Below are 18,469 nucleotides of genomic sequence, written 5' to 3' on the forward strand. Positions count from 1 at the left end.
GTGGATGTAAACCCGAGACCCTGTCTGCTCTCTCAGGTGGATGTAAACCCGAGACCCTGTCTGCTCTCTCAGGTGGATGTAAACCCGAGACTCTGTCTGTGCTCTCAGGTGGATGTAAACCCGAGACCCTGTCTACTCTCTCAGGTGGATGTAAACCCGAGACCCTGTCTGCTCTCTCAGGTAGACATCCACAGTAGTATTCAGACAGCAAAGGATTCCTCCCCAGTATCCTGGCCAATGTTTCGCTCTCAACCAACATCACGTTACTGTTTGTGGGAGCTTGCTGTGCGCCAATTGGCTGCCGCGTTTTCTACACTACAATAGTGACCCGACTTCAAAAATGTTTATTTGTCTGTAAAGCACTTTGGGATGGCCTGAGGTCCTGAAAGGCCCTGTATTTTCTTCCCTTCTTTCCGTCCTTTTTGCTTTTGTGCTGATGATCCTGCCCTACAAGACCGTGATTGCCATTGCAGCAACTACATGTGGAGTGGTGACAGAGTAGGTTAGGAGCAGCTCCATTCATTTGCACAGTAATTGTGCGGAGGCTTCAGGCTGAACTAGTAGTGTTTGAGCCAGGAATAAATATTAGTTTTCCTGACGCAGCTACCTGCAGGCCTGACTGAAGTGAGAACTGTGCAAATGAATTAAACCCCTGAAGGCCTCACGGGAATTAACCACGTTGGAACAACTCTGGATAAGGGTGGAGAGCTGAAATAACAGGGCGTGGGAGTGCTCCCCAGGTGATCACTGAAAAGTAAAACTCCTTTGCCTATAACTCTTCAGGCTCAGCCGTGAAGAAAGGTCGCTGAGGTGGGTTACCGGAAGGCTGGACCTCCTTGTGGAGCCAAACCCCAGAAGGACACATTGGGGTGGAATGCAGCTTGGGCGAGGTGCAAAGCACATCTGCCACCAGTTAAACATCCCTCTTGATTTCCAGTCCCATTGAAGCACTGAATACCAGCTGTTCCAAAAGCCTCGATCACCACCCATTTTGTATCTCGCCTAACTTCACCCCACTATCTTTAGGGTGGGGTGGCGGGGGGGGAAATCCTCATAATTACCCGTTATTACAACTGCAAGTGCGCCGACTAACAACTTGCAATTTTACAACATAGGTGGCAATCGCATCAGCGCTGGCCCAAAGAGACAGAGGAAACAGGAATCTCCACTACAGCTCGTGAGGAGGGCATTCCTGAATCACTCCAAACGGTTTAGAGATCCCACGGTGAAGAGGGACAGCACTGGGGACAGTCAGAAAGGTCAGCTGAATAGAAGTTATAGGTCGCTGGGCTGTGGCTTAGGCGCAGCACCCACTGGGATGTAATAACACAAACAAGGCGAATATAAACATGCTGAATACTTTTGGCAAATTTGCAGAATCATTCCTGTGCCCCTGCCACTGAGAACCCCATTAAAATACGCCCAACCCTTAAAATAATCCGTGAGCGTAAAATAATACTACCATTTGGCCTTGTTCTGTAACCATCAAGCTCTATTAGGCAGGTGTCACCGGTCTCCTTTGTAATTGGCCCAAGCTGCGTTAAGGTATGAGTTTCAATCTTTGTGCAGCCTCTTAATCGACAGGTGGATCAAAATAACGGGACAGCGTGTGCCAAAAAAAAAATTAGAATGTTGATCGGGGGATGTAAGGGGAGTATGGTTGAAGGAGGCAGCGGTGTTGTTCGTGTGCAGAAACAAAATGTTGTAGTCAAAAACTATGCAAATGGAGAATTTGAGCTCACAGGTGGGCCTTAGGGCCATGACAACCTGCCCACTATATCTTGCTCCCTCCCGAAACTTAACTCCCGAAGCGAGATCAAATGGCCAGCATTACAATCACACAGTGTGCACGTTGATAGAATCCCTTTTCCTTGCAGCGAGGTGATCTTACTTCCCCCATGGCTCCTGTTGTGAAGGAGCCTCAGTTCCTCTCCTCCTGGGAGGCTGTTGCACTCTCCAAGCCTCAGCCTCACGGTGGGAGGCATTGAGCATCCCTGCTCCCTGCGTTAATCCCCCACTATGAGGTAATCCACCTATTTCCCTGGGGCAGAATTTTACGCCAGCGGGATTTTACGTTCTCCCATGAAGTCAATGGGGTTTATAACGGCCCCGCCGAAACAGGGCTGTGAAATTCTGCCCCTGGCCTGGGCCACTCCCTCCTGCTGTGAGCTGACCCGCTGCTTGTGGCCTCCTGAAGTCCTCCTCCTGCTCACTTCTCCCACTTATTGCTGTGTGGGCAGGAAGAGACAGCGTGCACACCTGAGAATGTTCTTAGAACTGGTTCGACGGTTATCTTTACAACAACAGTAGGCGAACATTATAAGTAATTTCCTGCTATAAATTAGGAGAATCTAATGTAAATGGTTTGAATTGTCAGGAACCCCCAGTACAGTCAGTAAATTAAGAAGCAGCCATTTTAATTCCCTGTGCCAGCCTGGCCTCTACAGCACAGCTCTTTCATTTATTTACCTTTAAGGTCTATCCCTGTTACTGGTTTCATGTCCATGACAAACCAGTTTCCATACTCCATTCCGTTCTCCAAAAGAAAAGGACATGCAGACAGCGACACAATTTTTTTTTTATATCAGTAATTCGGTTACCATTGACCAGAAGCTGGACTGGACCAGCCATATAAATATCTGTGGCTACAAGAGCAGGTCAGAGGCTAGGGATCCTGCGACGAGTAACTCACCTCTAAACTCCCCAAAGCCTATCCAGCATCTACAAGACACAAGTCAGGAGTGTGATGAAATGCTCTCCACTTGCCTGGATGAGTGCAGCCTGCACAACACTCAAGAAGCTTGACACTGTCCAGGACTAAGCAGCCTACTTGATTGGCACCACGCCTACAAACATTCATTCCCTCTACCACCAATGCACAGTAGCAGCAGTGTGTGTACCATCTACAAGATGCACTGCAGGAATTCACCAAGGCTTCTTCGACAGCACCTTCCGAACCCAAAACCACACCATCTAGAAGGACAAGGGCTGCAGATAGATGGGGACACCACCACCTGGAGGTCCCCCTCCAAGCCACTCACCACCCTGACTTGGAAATATATCGGCCGTTCCTTCACTGTCGCTGGGTCAAAATCCTGGCACTCCCTCCCTAACAGCACGGTGGGTGTACCTACACCACATGGACTGCAGCGGTTAAGAAGGCAGCTCACCACCGCCTTCTCAAGGGGCAACTAGGGATGGGCAATACATGCTGGGCCCAGCCAGCGAAGCCCACATCCCCGTGAATGAATTTTTAAAAAATTGTTGACAGGCCGTGCTGTCATTTTGAAAGGGGCAGCGGCCATTTTAGTGTCGAGCATTGATATAGGTGAAGTTATTTTCAACTTGACATAATGGCGTATAGTGGTCTGGGCAGTAATCTGGTGGAGTAGATCGCCCACTTATTGTAGAATCCATCCGATATTCAAATTCCGTGAGCTTGCTGAAATGAAAACTTCCGTACACGTTCTGTAATGATGTGAAATCCAATTTGCTTCACCTGGTCAGCATCAGAAATAGATATAATGGGTTGGTAAGTGTGACTTGAGAATACCTGCCTTTTGCCATCCTAGAATCACCCTTTTTATTACCACCTTGTGGCAGCGGCTGTGTTTTGCGGTGGTCGTGCTTACTGAGGTCGAATTCTGTTTTTGTGACCGGTTTTTTATTGACGAGAAAGGTATATCGATACGGGTGAGATGGACAAAGAATGGGAGGAGACGCATGCGGAGCACAAACATTGGCGTAACAGTGGGGCTTGGCCTGTTTCTGTGCTGGACATTCTATTTCTATTGCAGTTTCTCTTACAAGGATCTGCTTCTCTCTCTCTTCCAGGCTCGATTTTTTCAAAAGCAGACGATTCACCCTTAAATAAATCACGTTTATTTCTTTTCCTTTTTTAATTTTCCCTCTTTCCCCACCACTCCTTCAAAAGAGTACGACTTAACAGATACGGCTACAGCCCTCCAGCACACTACCCAAGCAGCCATTCTTGCCACGTGCACCTAGCTTTTTTTAATATTGTTATTCGTTCATGGGACGTGGGCATCGCTGGCTAGGCCAGCATTTATTGCCCATCCGTCATTGCCCTTGTTAAGAGGGCATTTAAGAGTCAACCACATTATTGTGGATCTGGAGCCACATGTAAGCCAGACCAGGTAAGGACGGCAGATTTCCTTCTCTAAAGGACATTAGTGAACCAGATAGGGTTTTTAATGACCATCGTTTCATGGTCATCATTAGACTTTTAATTCCATATTTTTATTGGATTCAAATTCCACCATCTGCCATGGTGGGATTCACACTCAGGCCCCCAGAGCATTACCCTGGGTCTGTGGATTACCAGTCCAGTGACATTAGCACTACACCACCACCTCTCCGGCAGCAGGCGTTGACAGGCTATTCAACTGTATGGGGCTTCACTGCCAAACCGTTCTTATCCTTGCCCTGTATCCACATGAACAAGGGTCACTGCTTGAAGATTGAACCATGCAGGAACTGTTAACCCATCCCTAACCCAGGCCCACTGTAGCGTCATCCTGCCTTGCTGCAGCAGCGGGGACTTGCTAAGCACAGGGGAAAGTGAGATTCAGAATCTTTTGAAGGACTTGAGAAGGACATAGTGAAAAATTATTTTCACAAGCTACAGAATTGGCAACAAGAGGGCATAAACTCAGATTAATTGTACTAGAAATATAAAGGAGGCATCAGAATTATTGTTTTAATGTACTAAACTATGGGATACATTAGCATAAGCGAAGTGGTTTGTTAGAGCAGATAGGGAAAAACTATTTCCATTGGCAAGACGGCATGGATTTAAAATAATTGCCAAAAAAATACAGGGTGGAAATGAGACTTCTTTTTATATTGTAAGCTGTTGTGATCTGCAATGCACTGTCAGAAGGGACAGTGAGAGATGAAAGAGAATTGGATCTCGACTTAAAATGGAATATTTACAGGGCCATGGGGAAAAAGTGAGGTGGGACTAATTGAATAGCCCTTTAAGAGAGCTGGCACAGGCACAATAGGGCAGATTGCCCCTTTCTTGTACTGTATAGTTCTGTATTCTGTATGGTTATTGAAGTTGGATCAGTCACACTATTTGGCTATGTGGATAATTGTTCAGGTATGTTCAGTCCACAAAAGCAGGACAAATCCAACCCCGCCAAATACTGCCCCATCAGTCTACTCTTTATCATCAGCAAAGTGATGGGAGGGGTCAGCAACAGTGCTATCAAGCGGCTCTTACACAGCAATAACCTGCTCACTGATACTTAGTTTGGGTTCCTCCAGGGCCACTGAGCTCCTGACCTCATTACAGCCTTGATCCAAACATGGACAAGAGAGCTGAACTCCCGAGGTGAGGTGAGAGTGACGGCCCTTGATGTCAAGGCAGCATTTGACCGAGTGTGGCATCAAGGAGCCCTGGCAAAACTGAAGTCAATGGGAATCAGGGGGAAAACTCTCTGCTGGTTGGAGTCATATGTAGCACAAAGGAAGATGGATGTGGTTATTGGAGGTCAATCGTCTCAGTCCCAGGACATCACTACAGGAGTTTGTCAGGGTAGAATCCTAGACCCAACCATCTTCAGCTGCTCTGTCAGAGGCCACCCGCCAGCAAAACGGTGTGTTTCCTGGGAATGCATGATTAATGAGGCGGAATTGGGACAATCTGGTGCGAAAACCCGCCATTGCGGCCAGGGGGTAAAACGTCCTTTTCCCTGCCCGCTACCACACTTAGCGCAAATCTGGGATGATTCCACCCATCGCTGCAGGAGTCATCATTAGACTTTTAATTCCATCTTCAGATGTTTCATCAATGACCTTCCCTCTATCGTAAAGTCCAAAGTGGAGATCTTTGAGATCGTTGCACAATGTTCAGCACCATTCACAGATAAGAAGCAGTCCCTGTCCATAGGCAGCAAGGCCTGGACAATATTCAGGCTTGGGCCGATAAGTGGCAAGTTATATTCATGCCACACAAGTACCATGGCAATGGCCATCTCCAGCAGGAGAAAATCTAACCATCTCCACTTGACATTCAATGGCATTACCACCGCTGAATCCCCCACTATCAACATCCTGGGGGATTACCATTGACCAGAAACTGAACTGAACCAGCCATATGAATACTGTGGCTACAAGATCAGGTCAGAGGCTAGGGATTCTGCAGCAAATAACTCACCACCTCACTTTCCAAAGTTTGTCGACCATTTACAAGGTACAAATCAGGAGTGTGTTGGAATACTCTCCAGTTGCCTGGTTGAGTGCTCCAACACACTTAAGCAGCTCAACACCATCCAGGACAAAGCAGCCGTTTCTTTGGCGCCCCATCCACCATCTTCGACATTCACTCCCTCCACCACCGACGCACAGTGGCAACAGTGTGTACCATCTACAAGTTGCACTACAGCAACTCATCAAGGCTTCTTCGACAGTACCTTCCAAACCTGTGACCTCTACCACCTAGAAGGGCAAGAGCAGTAAAGGGCCATAGAAGGGTCATGATAGCTCTTTTGATAAATATGCCAATGGGTGTGTGGCACTTAACAATAATGAAGGGGGTTAGAGCAATAGACATTTCAGCATATGAGGCCAGTTAGTCCATTGTGCTGACGTTCGCTCCACATCAAAGTTCTCTTTTCCCTATTCAGATGCATGGGAACACCAGCTCCTGGAAGTTTCCCTCCAGGCCACACACAATCCTGACTTGGAACTATATCACCGTTGCTTCACTGTCACTGGATCAAAATCATGGAACTCCCTTCCTATCAGCACTGTGGGTGTACCTACACCACACGGAATTGCAGCGGTACGACCTCCTCATGAGGGATTAGGGATGGGTATTAAATGCTGGCCTAGCCAGCAACGCCAAAAACACACTGTAAAACTGGGAGAAGCCAAGAATAGGGAAAAGAGAGGATGTCCACCCTCTTTTCAACAATCTTTTTCAACTGAACAAAAGCTTGGGGGAATGCCATTTCCTGGTTCATTCATTCAGAGTTGACCTGCCTGGTTTGAATTTGAACAATAGCTTGGCAGTTAACTGTTCCCTGCTGCATTCTCCATGGCAATGCCTCTAACCATCAGAATCCACTTGCCAACCAATCAGCACTCTCTTCTCATGCAATATAAATTGTTGTTCCCTTTACTGTTGGTAACCTTGTGATCTGTCCTGTTGAGTGCAAGACAAAAAGCTTAGACAGCATGTCTCTTTTTCGGCAATACTCAAATTCAACCTTCTTACTGTAATAACCTCTGGGGGAGGTGCCAGAGGACTGGAGAACAGCTAACGTGGTTCCGCTATTTAAGAAGGGTTGTAGAGATAAGCCAGGGAACTACAGGCCAGTGAGCCTCACGTCAGTGGTAGGGAAACTATTGGAGAAATTTCTGAAGGAGAGTATCTATCTCCACTTGGAGAGGCAAGGTTTGATCAGGGATAGTCAGCATGGCTTTGTCAGAGGGAGGTCATGCCTAACAGTTTTGACTGAATTTTTTGAGGAGGTGACCAGGTGTGTAGATGAAGGTAGTGCAGTTGATGTAGTTTATATGGATTTCAGCAAAGCCTTTGACAAGGTCCCACATGGGAGACTTATAAAGAAGGCAAAGGCACATGGGATACAGGGTAATTTGATAAGGTGGATTCAAAATTGGCTTAGTAGTAGGAGACAGAGGGTGATGACAGAAGGATGATTTAGTGACTGGAAGCCAGTGTCCAGTGGCGTACCACAGGGATCTGTGCTTGGTCCCCTATTATTTGTCATTTATATAAATGACATTGATGACTATGTGGGGGGTAGGATTAGTAAGTTTGCGGATGACACAAAGATTGGCTGGGTGGTTAACAGTGAGGTTGAGTGCCTTGGGCTACAGGAAGATATAGGTGGGATGGTCAAAAGGGCAGATAAGTGGCAGATGGAATTTAACCCTGAAAAGTGTGAGATGATACACTTTGGAAGGAGTAATTTGACAAGGAAGTATTCAATGAACGGCATGGCACTAGGAAGTTCTGAGGAACAAAGGGACCTTGGTGTGTGTGTCCATAGATCTCTGAAGGCAGAGGGGCACGTTAGTGAGGTGGTGAAAAAGGCATATGGGACACTTGCCTTTATCAATCGAGGCATAGATTACAAAAGTAGAAAGGTGATGTTGGAGTTGTATAAAACCTTGGTGAGGCCATAGCTGGAGTACTGTGTGCAGTTCTGGTCACCACATTATAGGAAGGATGTGATTGCACTGGAGGGGGTGCAGAGGAGATTCACCAGGATGTTGTCTGGGATGAAACATTTAAGTTATGAAGAGAGGTTGGGTAGACTTGGGTTGTCTTCGTTGGAGCAGAGAAGACTGAGGGGTGACCTGATCAAGGTGTACAAGATTATGAGGGGCATGGACAGGGTGGATAGGGAGCAGCTGTTCCCCTTAGTTGAAGGGTCAGTCACAAGGGGGCATAAGTTCAAGGTGAGGGGCAGGAGGTTTAGGGGGGATGTGAGGAAAAACTTTTTTACCCAGAGGGTTGTGAGGGTCTGGAATGCACTGCCTGGGAGGGTGGTGGAGGCGGGTTGCCTCACATCCTTTAAAAAGTACCTGGATGAGCACTTGGCATGTCATAACATTCAAGGCTATGGGGCCAAGTGCTGGTAAATGGGATTATGTAGGTAGGTCAGATGTTTCTCACGTGTCGGTGCAGACTCGATGGGCCGAAGGGCCTCTTCTGCACTGTGATCCTGTGATAATCTTGAAACTTGAGGTCCCCCAGTAAATTGAGAAATTCTACACTGAAAAGCAGCAAGCCCAGAGTTCATCCCCCAGACTGCCTGTCACTCAATAACACTTTCCAGCACAAGCAAGTTTAGCTGCTCCAGGTGAGGCTATATGGAGGTATTTGAAGGCTAAGGAAAGGAGAAACAGCCATAGTTCCTCCTCCTATCTCCATCCAGTGACCCTTGTAACGGAGTGTAACGCATCTGTTAACTCAAAAACAGAATTACCTGGAAAAACTCAGCAGGTCTGGCAGCATCGGCAGAGAAGAATTAAGTTGACGTTTCGAGTCCTCATGACCCTTCAACAGAACTGTTGAAGGGTCATGAGGACTCGAAACGTCAACTTTATTCTTCTCCGCCGATGCTGCCAGACCTGCTGAGTTTTTCCAGGTAATTCCGTTTTTGTTTTGGATTTCCAGCATCTGCAGTTTTTTGTTTTTATTTTTGTTTTTATCTTTACATCTGTTAACTCACCTCACTACCTGAAATAGTACATTGTTCCCAGCTGAACCAACATCCCTAATGATACAACTCTTGGAATTTAAGCTTTGAGATAGTGTACAAATATTGAATTGGTTCCCACCACACTCCTCCATCTGCTATTTTAATAGTGGTGCTAATGTATTCACTTTCAACATGTTATGACCTATATTAAACTAGAGCCTAAAGGAGATGGTGGCATAGTGGTAATGTTGCTGGACTAGTTATCCAGAGACCCAGACTAATGGTCTGTGGGTGTGGGTTCAAATGGCAGCGGAGGGTGGAATTTAAATTCAATTGATCAAATCTGGAATATAAGGTAGTCTCGGTAATGATGACCACGCAGCTATTATTGATTGTCATAAAAACCCATTTGGCTCTTCAGGGGAAGAAAATGCTGTCCTTACCCAGCCTGGTCTTCCTGTGATTCCAGACCTAAGTACCTGTGGTTAAGTCTGAAATGGCCTAGCAAGTCACTCAATTCAAGGATATGGACTGGCCCACAAATGTTGGCCTTGTCAGCGGTGTCCACACCCCATTAAAGAATAAGTAAAAATTGGATCTGAGCATATTAAGGGCTGATAAAATATCACACAGCTTGAATTTCAGGCTCCAGTCGTTTACCTTGAAATCTTTTCAGCTGATTCAGTGATTGTGTAATTTAAGTTGTTCACAGGCAAGCTCGGTCCTCTCAGCAACTGAATGATTTCTGGGAAATGATTCTGCAAGGCTGTGGTTGCTCCGGTGACTCACTCAGAAGTGTGGGAACCTGAGCAAAGAGCATATTTGGTCATTGAGGGAGTCGTAGAAGGGGGCCAGATCCTTATCCGGTGCACATCATGCACTCGCGCACGGAAGACAACAGAGAAACATTGACCGGCCCCCTCCTACTGCCAGGATCATCCGGTCCCGCCGCAGTCAATGGACATTGAAGTGGCTCGCCGCATATGCCACTGGGGGGGGTGGACACCCTGCTGTGGTGGGGCCCGAAAATCCCCAGCCGTTCTTTCCTTACTGAGGGCAGAATCGTGCCAAATATGCACTAAGCAGTTGGGAGAAATGGCGTTTCAGCAACCGTCCGCAATGGGGGCGGCTTCTCACGCCGTATCGTCCCAAACCCGCCGCACTAATTATGCGTTCCTGGGAAACACGCCGTTTCCGTGGCGCGCGCGCTCTTGCTTGCCCGCCCACGCCATCACGGAAAACATCACGCTGGGGCGCACCACATTTAGGGCGCAGCTGCCGGCTCACCTCTCAGCGCTTCCAGCCCAGGACTGCTGCACAGAAGACAGGACGGCCCCGAAAGACAAAAAGACTGCAGCCCCCCCCCCCCTCCACCGGTTTAGTGACATGTCTCTCAAGCACCTTTTGGACGCCGCGGAGGCCCACCGTGAATGTCCTTTATCCCCCCACTCTGGCTGCATGATGGGCAGCAACGTCACCAATCCAGCATGGGAGGTGGTGGTCGGCGCCAACGCCCTGCAAAAGAGGACAGCCGCCTAGTGCCGCTACAGGATGAATGGTCTCCTTCACTCCGCCAGGGTAAGTCACTCTTCTCATCGCTCTCAACTCACACACTCACAAACCCATCACACAACTACAGGGATCTCACACCTCAATGGACAAACACTCCTAACTCTTCCACACACCCTCACATCTCCATCAGGCTCTATTGCCTCAAGCTCGTGTCCATGGCTCCATTCACCACAGAAACATTCCATGCAGTGCCATGTATCCTGCTCACACTCTTTCCATCAGTTTTCATGGAGGAGGAGCCTGCTCGCATCAGCAGGGAGAGGTCCCAGGCCAGGGATGGAGTGGCCCACATTAGGCCGCTCACTCACTTTGAGGAGTGTGCCATCGTGCTGATTGGTGAGGATATGGACCGTGCCTGCGGTGACAGTGAGGTCAGTGGCGAACACCCTCGTGAGGATCCTGCACCACATAATTCCCCTCGCAATGTAAATGTGAGTGCTCCCTCTCCTGCTTTTGACTGTGCTGCCATGCACTAAGTATCTCTACTTTAGTTCACAGGGAGCTCTGCCAAGTGACCGACACCCTCAGCCAGCCAGTCCCTCAGCTCCATCCAGGTCCTCACCTCCAGTCAAGAGGACACCTCCATTGAAGAGCTGGAAATAAGCAGCCTGGAAGACCTGTCACAGCGCTTACCCACGCCCTTCACCAGCACAGAGACACACACCTCGTTGGGACCTAGATCTAGAGCAGGTTCAGGCTCACAATCAGGTGGTTTCCGCACGGACACGTTTCCGCACGGACACGTGTCCGCAGCAAGGGAAGGCAGGTGCGACCCAGCTTCCTGGCACTCAGAGGAATGCTTGGGAAGAGGCATCTGTGAGGTCCGAGTCAGATGACAAACCTCTGGATTTGGCCTTCCAACTCATCCTGGAGAGTTAGCAGAAGGTGGGGCAACATCATGCAGAGTTGTTGGAAGCCCTTAACAGAGTGGCTCGCAAGTCGGAGGAGTGCATCTGTCTGTTCTCTGATGAGGTGGTGCCCACATGGGATGGATGGCAGACGTTATGAAGACCCTGGTCCAGAGTTGTGTACAGACCTGCACTCCATCATAGGAGGCATGGGTGAGTTCCTGCAGTGGTGACACAAGAGGGAAAGGGGCACCTTGATGTCCCTTCAGATGTTCCTTCCCCTCAAGGAGTCGGACCAGGGACCCCATGGAACCCGAAGGGAGGAGGAGCGGCAGCTGGACATCCCGGGTCATCCACTCAATAATCTCAGAGGCTGCCCTCTCCCTCCAAGTCCCCTTTGCCTGTGAGCCCCTCAACCTCGTCCTCTGTCACCGCAGAGGGAGCAGCTGGCCAACGAGTGATTCTGGAGGGAGAAGTGTGTGGTACGATTTTTCAGAGACTCATGCAAGCACTCTCCCACGCACGAGGATCCTTCCCATATCACACTCACCTCAATATCCTGAGCATTTTCAATGCTGCCTCTTGGGGTTCGCTTTCAGTTGCCCATCTGAGCTGACCTGCGTCCCTGCCCACCCAATGATCACACTCCCATGCAGCACCTGATCTCACCCACCACTCTCTCGTTTCACTTTCAATTTGGACAGCATGGTGGTGATACAGAATTTCATTCACTCACCCGTCCTTTCTCCTCTCCCAGTCACCCATTTCCTTTCCTCCATCACTGTTGACGTCCCCCCAGCATCACCTTCCACCTCCCCTCCGTGACCTACCAGCCACAACTCTTTTTTTTCAGGGATAACTAGGTGAACATGCATGTTCCCTTCCTTTCTGAAAATCCCACCCCCCAATCTACATTAACCTACCCAACCTCCTCCTTCCCACCCCTAGGGTCCATGTCTGCCTCTGAGTCCCCACCAACCACCCTCTACATCCCTTCTACAGACACCGTTGAACCCTCACCCCCTGTCTTACTCTGCCCTCAGTCATTCTCAGCATTCCCTCGTACCACGCCCACCCTCAGTTCACTCCCAAGGAGGCAGTCATAACCTCATCAGAGCCCCCCCTCGCACGTACACCTGGACATTCCCCCCCCACCCTTTCTTCCCTTGGAACCCCTCCCCCCCACCCCGCACCCCTTCCCCCCAGAACTCCTTCCCCTTGGAACCCCCTCCCGCCCCCACCCTGGAACCCCTGCCCCCCCTCAAAAACCCCTTCCCCACCCTGGAACCCCTTCTCCCCTTAGAGTCATAGAGCTCTACAGCACCGAAAAAGGCCCTTCGGCCCATCGAGTCTGCACCGGTCAAACAAGTACCTAACTATTCTAATCCCATTTTCCAGCACTAGGCCCATAGCCTTGTATGCAACGGCATCGCAAGTGCACATCCCTTCCCCTCCGCCCCCCCAACCCCGAACCCCTTCCCCCCTTTGGAACTCCTTCCCCTCTGGATCTCCTTCTCACTACCCCCCTCCCCACCTTAGTTCTTCCCACTCCCAGACTTCACCCTCCATTTAGTCATTCCCCCCTCCTGACTCCTTGCTCCACCCTTCTTCCTCCCCCTGGACTCCCTCCTCTCTCCACACTCCTTCCCCAGTTGCCGTCTTCTCCCCCATTATCCTGTACTCCCTCTCCCCCCCGACACCTTTGTTCCCCCCACAACCTCACCCCTGACACACTTGTCCTCCCCCATCCCAACCTCATCCCCCCACCGACACCCTAGATCACCCCCTCCCAACATCATCGCACCCTCCCCCACTCTCCCCCCCCCCAACACCTCTTCCTCTCCCAGTCGATCCTAGACTTTCCTCTCCCACCCCCTGGTACATCTTCCTCTCCCAAACACAGCTGGACCTTCCTCTCCACCCCCTCGACCATCTGCTGCTAGATCAATTGTTAATTTTAAATCTGTTTGTTAACTAAAGGTATTGAGGGATATTAGTCAAACATGGGTATATGGGATTAGATCACAGATCAGCCATGATCTTATTGAATGGCGGAACAGTCTTGAGGGGAAGAATGGTCTTCTCCAGTTCCTGTGCTCCTAAAACTTCACAAGGTGCTTCGCAGCAGTGTTATCAAACAAAACTTGACCACGGGCTACATAAGAAGATTTTTTTTTTCTTTATTCTTTCATGGGATGTGGGTGTTGCTGGCAAGGCCAGCGTTTGTCGCCCATCCCCAATTGCCCTTGAACTGAGTGGCTTGCTCAGGCATTTCAGAGGGTCTGGATTCACGTGTAGGCCAGACCGGGTAAGGTTGGCAGATTTCCTTCCCTAAAGGAAATCTGTTAATGGCCAATTAATGGCCAGCCAGCGTGAAACGCGCGCCGAAAGGCTCAGCGCTGCCAGGGTGGGGAGTGGGAAGAGGGTGGGTGACGACACCACCCTGGGCACGGGTGGGTGCTGCGAGAAAGCCCCCTGAAGGCTGCCTCAGGGAGCTGCAGACCTTCAAATGATGAAACAAAGGTTTAAGAAGCTGCAAAAAAAAAATGTCCACGCATCACCATCAAGCACATGAAAATGTACCTCATAAAAATGTTGTCCACAGATATTTATTTTTATTTTATTTCATAACGGGGTTATTTCATCCCGCCCTTGGATGAGGTTTGACGAAACATGTAAAGGCTGCCTGGCCGATTCGCCCGTCCCCCGACTTGTTATCTCGTGCGATTTTATGTCTGATCAGGTCAGGCACGCGTCCACCTGCAGCACCTAAAATTCTGCCCATAGTGTTTGTGGTGATATATTAGCATGGATTGAGGATTGACTAACTAACAGGAAACAGAGTCGGGATAAGCAGATCGTTTTTCGGTTGACAAACTGTAGTGCCACAGGGATCAATGCTGGGACCCCAACTATTTACATCTATATTCATGAATTGGATGAACGGACCAACTGTATTGTAGCCAAATTTGCTGATAATACAGAGATAGGTAGAGAAACAAATTGTGACAAAGGGCAGGATTTTCACTATCAGGTCAGGCAGATCTAGCCGGGAAATTTCCTGGCATGGGGCACCTCCCTCTGGAAAAGTGCCCCGAACGGTGCGATTTTCTCTCCAGTGGGGGTGGAGGGGGGGTGGGTACGGGAGGGAGTCGGGCCTGCCGATCCAGACACAGATCGGAGGCGACCACAGGTGCTGCCAAGTGGCGAAGCTGGTTGCTTAAAAGGCTCAGTTCTCTCGGACGTCGTCCCAGTTGTTCTATTAATTATCAGGCCCTCTAGCCCTCACCCCTCACATCCACTCACCCTCCCATCCACTCCCCTTGCCCCATTCATGCCAACCCATGCCCCCACCCACCCTCAATGGCCCCTCACGCCCTCCATGCCAACTCATAGCACTTCTATGCCCATTCACTAATATGCACTCTGTACAGAACCAATCAACCCTATAGTAACAACGGCAGGAGTTCCTCAGGGTAGTGTCCTCGGCCCAGCCATCATCAGCTGCTTTATCAATGACCTTAATTCCATCATAAGGTCAGAAGTGGGGATGTTTGCTGATGATTGCACAATGTTCAGCACCATTCACGACTCCTCAGACACTGAAGCAATCCATGTTCAAATGCAGCAAGACCTGGAAAATATCTAGGCTTGGGCTGACAAGTGGCAAGTAACATTTGTGCCACACAAGTGTCAGGCAATGACTATCTCCAACAAGAGAGAATCCAAACATCGTTCCTTGATGTTCAATGGCATTACTGAATCCCCTACTATCAACATCCTGGGAATTACCATTGACCAGAAACTGAACTCGACTAGCCATATAAATACTGTGGCTACAAGAGCAGGTCAGAGGCTAGGAATCTTGCGACAAGTAACTCATCTCCTGACCCCCCAAAGCCTGTCCACCATCTACAAGGCACAAGTCAGGAGTGTGATGGAATACTCCCCACTTGCCTGGATGAGTGCAGCTCCCACAACACTCAAGGAGCTCGACACCGTCCAGGACAAAACTGCCCACTTGATTGGCACCACATCCACAAACATTCACTCCCTCCACCACCAACGCACAGTAGCAGCAGTGTGTACCATCTACAAGATGCACTGCAGGAATTCACCAAGGCTCCTTCAAAAGCACCTTCCAAACCCATGAGCACTACCATCTAGAAAGACAAGGGCAGCAGACAGATGGGAACACCACCACCTGGAAGTTCCCCTCCAAGTCACTCACCATCCTGACTTGAAAATATATCGCCCGTTCCTTCATGGTCGCTGGGTCAAAATCCTGGAACTCCCTCCCTAACAGCACTGTGGGTGTACCTACACCACATGGACTGCAGCGGTTCAAGAAAACAGCTCACCACTGCCTTCTCAAGGACAACTAGGGATGGGCAATAAATGCTGGCCCAGCCAGCAAAACCCACATCCCGTTAATGAATAAAAAAAAGCATGAAAGTGCTTCACAAAACAACCATTCATAAATTTCTTTAGAAAAAACAGCTTCTGTAACAACTGCACAAGCACAAAAGCGTCAATCAACCAGACCTTTAAATTATCAAACAGAAACTATAAAGACTTGACACCTCTTTATTTTGTATAAATAAACATTGAGCCAATGACAAAATAGATCACAGAAGAAAGCTTATAAAGCTACCAATTAAGCAATATTTTCCCTTCTTTGCACCTGTTTCAACCAAACAAAACCTTTATTGAAGTCTGGGCTCTCAGCCAAGCCTCATTATGCATGCTTTGATAGTATGAGGAGCCATTGCGGGTTGGTGGGGTGAGGCATGGGTTAGTATGGAGGGTATGAGGAGCCAATGGGGGTGGATGGGGGGCGCGGCGTGGGCTAGCATGGAGGGAATGAGGAGCCATTGGGGGTGGGTGGGGGGCATGGGTTTGCATGGAGGGTATGAGAGGCCATTGGAGAGTTTGTAGGGAGGGCATGTGTTGGCATAGAGTGTGTGAGGGGCCATTCGGGGTGGGTGGGGGGTCATCGATTAGCAATGAGGGTATGAGGAGCCATTGACGGTGGGTGCGGGCATGGGTTAGTATAGAGGGTATGAGGGGCCATTTGGGTGGGTGGGGGGCATGGGTTGGCACAGAGGGTATGAGGGGTTATTAGAGTTGGGTGGGGCATGGTTTAACATAAAGGGAATGGGGGGGTCATTTCAGTGGGTGGGGTGCATGGGTTGGCATGGAGGGTATGAGGGGCTATTAGGGGTGGGTGAGGGCATGGGTTAGCATTTAGGGTATGAGGAGCCATTGAGGTGATGGAGGTATGTATTGGCATGAAGGATATGAGGGGTCATTGTGTTGGGAGGTGGGGCAATGGCTAGCATGGAGGTATGATGGGCCATTTCAGTGGGTGGGGTGCATGGGCTGGCATGGAGGGTATGAGGGGCTATTAGGGGTGGGTGAGGGCATGGGTTAGCATTTAGGGTATGAGGAGCCATTGAGGTGATGGAGGTATGTATTGGCATGAAGGATATGAGGGGCCATTGTGTTGGGAGGGGGGGCAATGGCTAGCATGGAGGTATGATGGGCCATTGGGGTGGGTGGGGACATGGGGTGGCATAGGTAAGGTCTTTTGAAGTTATCTTTCAAAGCACTTCCACAGCCAGACTATGGTTCATGACTCTTCTGAGGTACCTAGCAAATCTGGTCCAACAGCACAAAAATTGTGGGGGGCGGGGCTCGGAGATGCCTTCCCTCCACAATGGAGCCGACCAGGTTGGGAATGCCAAACCCGTACCTTTCTCCGCCCAGCAAAAATTGGTGGTGCCAGGAATGGGGATGGGAATTCTGGAACCTGGCCCCACCCACCATATTCATTCCTTCATCCACCCAAGTTGCCTGAAAAAGGGATGTAGATAGGTTAAGCGAGTGGGCAGCAAACAGAAAGAGACCGGAGATTGCGGTAGTAAAGAGGGATCTGGGTGTCCTTGCACATGAATCGTATAGCATGCAGGTGCAGTAAGTAATGAGGAAGGCCAATGGAACGTTGGCCTTTATTGCAAAGCAGATGGAATATAGAAGTAGGGAAGTCTTGCTACAGCTATGCAGGACATTGGTGAGATTGCACCTAGAGTACTGTGGGCAGTTTCGGATCTGGATCAGGATGCGGAGTGGGCAGTTTCAGATCAGCATTAGGAGCGGGCAGTTTCAGATCAGGATTTGGAGGGGGCAGTTTTGGAACAGGATAACGAGCGGGAAATTTCGGATCGGAATGAGTGGGTAGTTTTGGTTCGAGATGAGGGTGAGGAGCGGTCAGTTTCAGATCAGGATCAGGATGAGGAGTGGGCAGTTTCGGATCAGGATGAGCAGTGGGTAATTTTGGATCAGGATGAGGAGTGGGCAATTTGGGATCAGGATGAGGAGTGGGCAGTTTCGGATCAGGATGAGGAGTGGGCAGTTTCAGATCAGGATGAGTAGTGGGCAGTTTGGGATCAGGATGAGGAGTGGGCAGTTTCGGATCAGGATGAGGAGTGGGCGGTTTCGGATCAGGATGCGGAGTGGTCAGTTTCGGATCAGGATGCGGAGTGGGCAGTTTCGGATCAGGATGAGGAGCGGTCAGTTTCAGATCAGGATCAGGATGAGGAGTGGGCAATTTCAGATCGGGATGAGTGGGCAGTTTTGGTTCGAGATGAGGGTGAGGAGCGGTCAGTTTCAGATCAGGATCAGGATGAGGAGTGGGCAGTTTCGGATCGGGATGAGGAGTGGGGAGTTTCGGATCGGGATGAGGAGTGGGCAGTTTTGGATCAAGATCAGTATGAGGAACGGTCAGTTTCAGATCAGAATCAGGATGAGTGGGCAGTTTGGGATCACGATGACGAGTGGGCAGTT

At 49.5% G+C, this 18,469-nt stretch overlaps 1 protein-coding gene and 1 long non-coding RNA gene across 3 annotated transcripts in view; both read left to right on the forward strand.

Annotated features, from left to right (window-relative positions):
• Positions 1-18,469, forward strand: part of LOC144671836 (uncharacterized) — a 220,503-nt gene that overhangs the window by 148,169 nt on the left and 53,865 nt on the right. The window lies entirely within an intron of this gene.
• LOC144671698 (phosphatidylinositol 4,5-bisphosphate 3-kinase catalytic subunit alpha isoform) overlaps positions 17,589-18,469 on the forward strand; it is a 41,698-nt gene continuing 40,817 nt past the window's right edge. The window contains exon 1 of the mRNA XM_078533714.1: positions 17,589-17,599. Coding sequence (XP_078389840.1) covers positions 17,589-17,599 — 11 coding nt within the window. The remainder of the gene's footprint in view (positions 17,600-18,469) is intronic.

This window comes from Cetorhinus maximus, chromosome 34 (assembly GCF_964194155.1).
Source record: "Cetorhinus maximus chromosome 34, sCetMax3.hap1.1, whole genome shotgun sequence".
Classification (NCBI taxonomy): domain Eukaryota; kingdom Metazoa; phylum Chordata; class Chondrichthyes; order Lamniformes; family Cetorhinidae; genus Cetorhinus; species Cetorhinus maximus.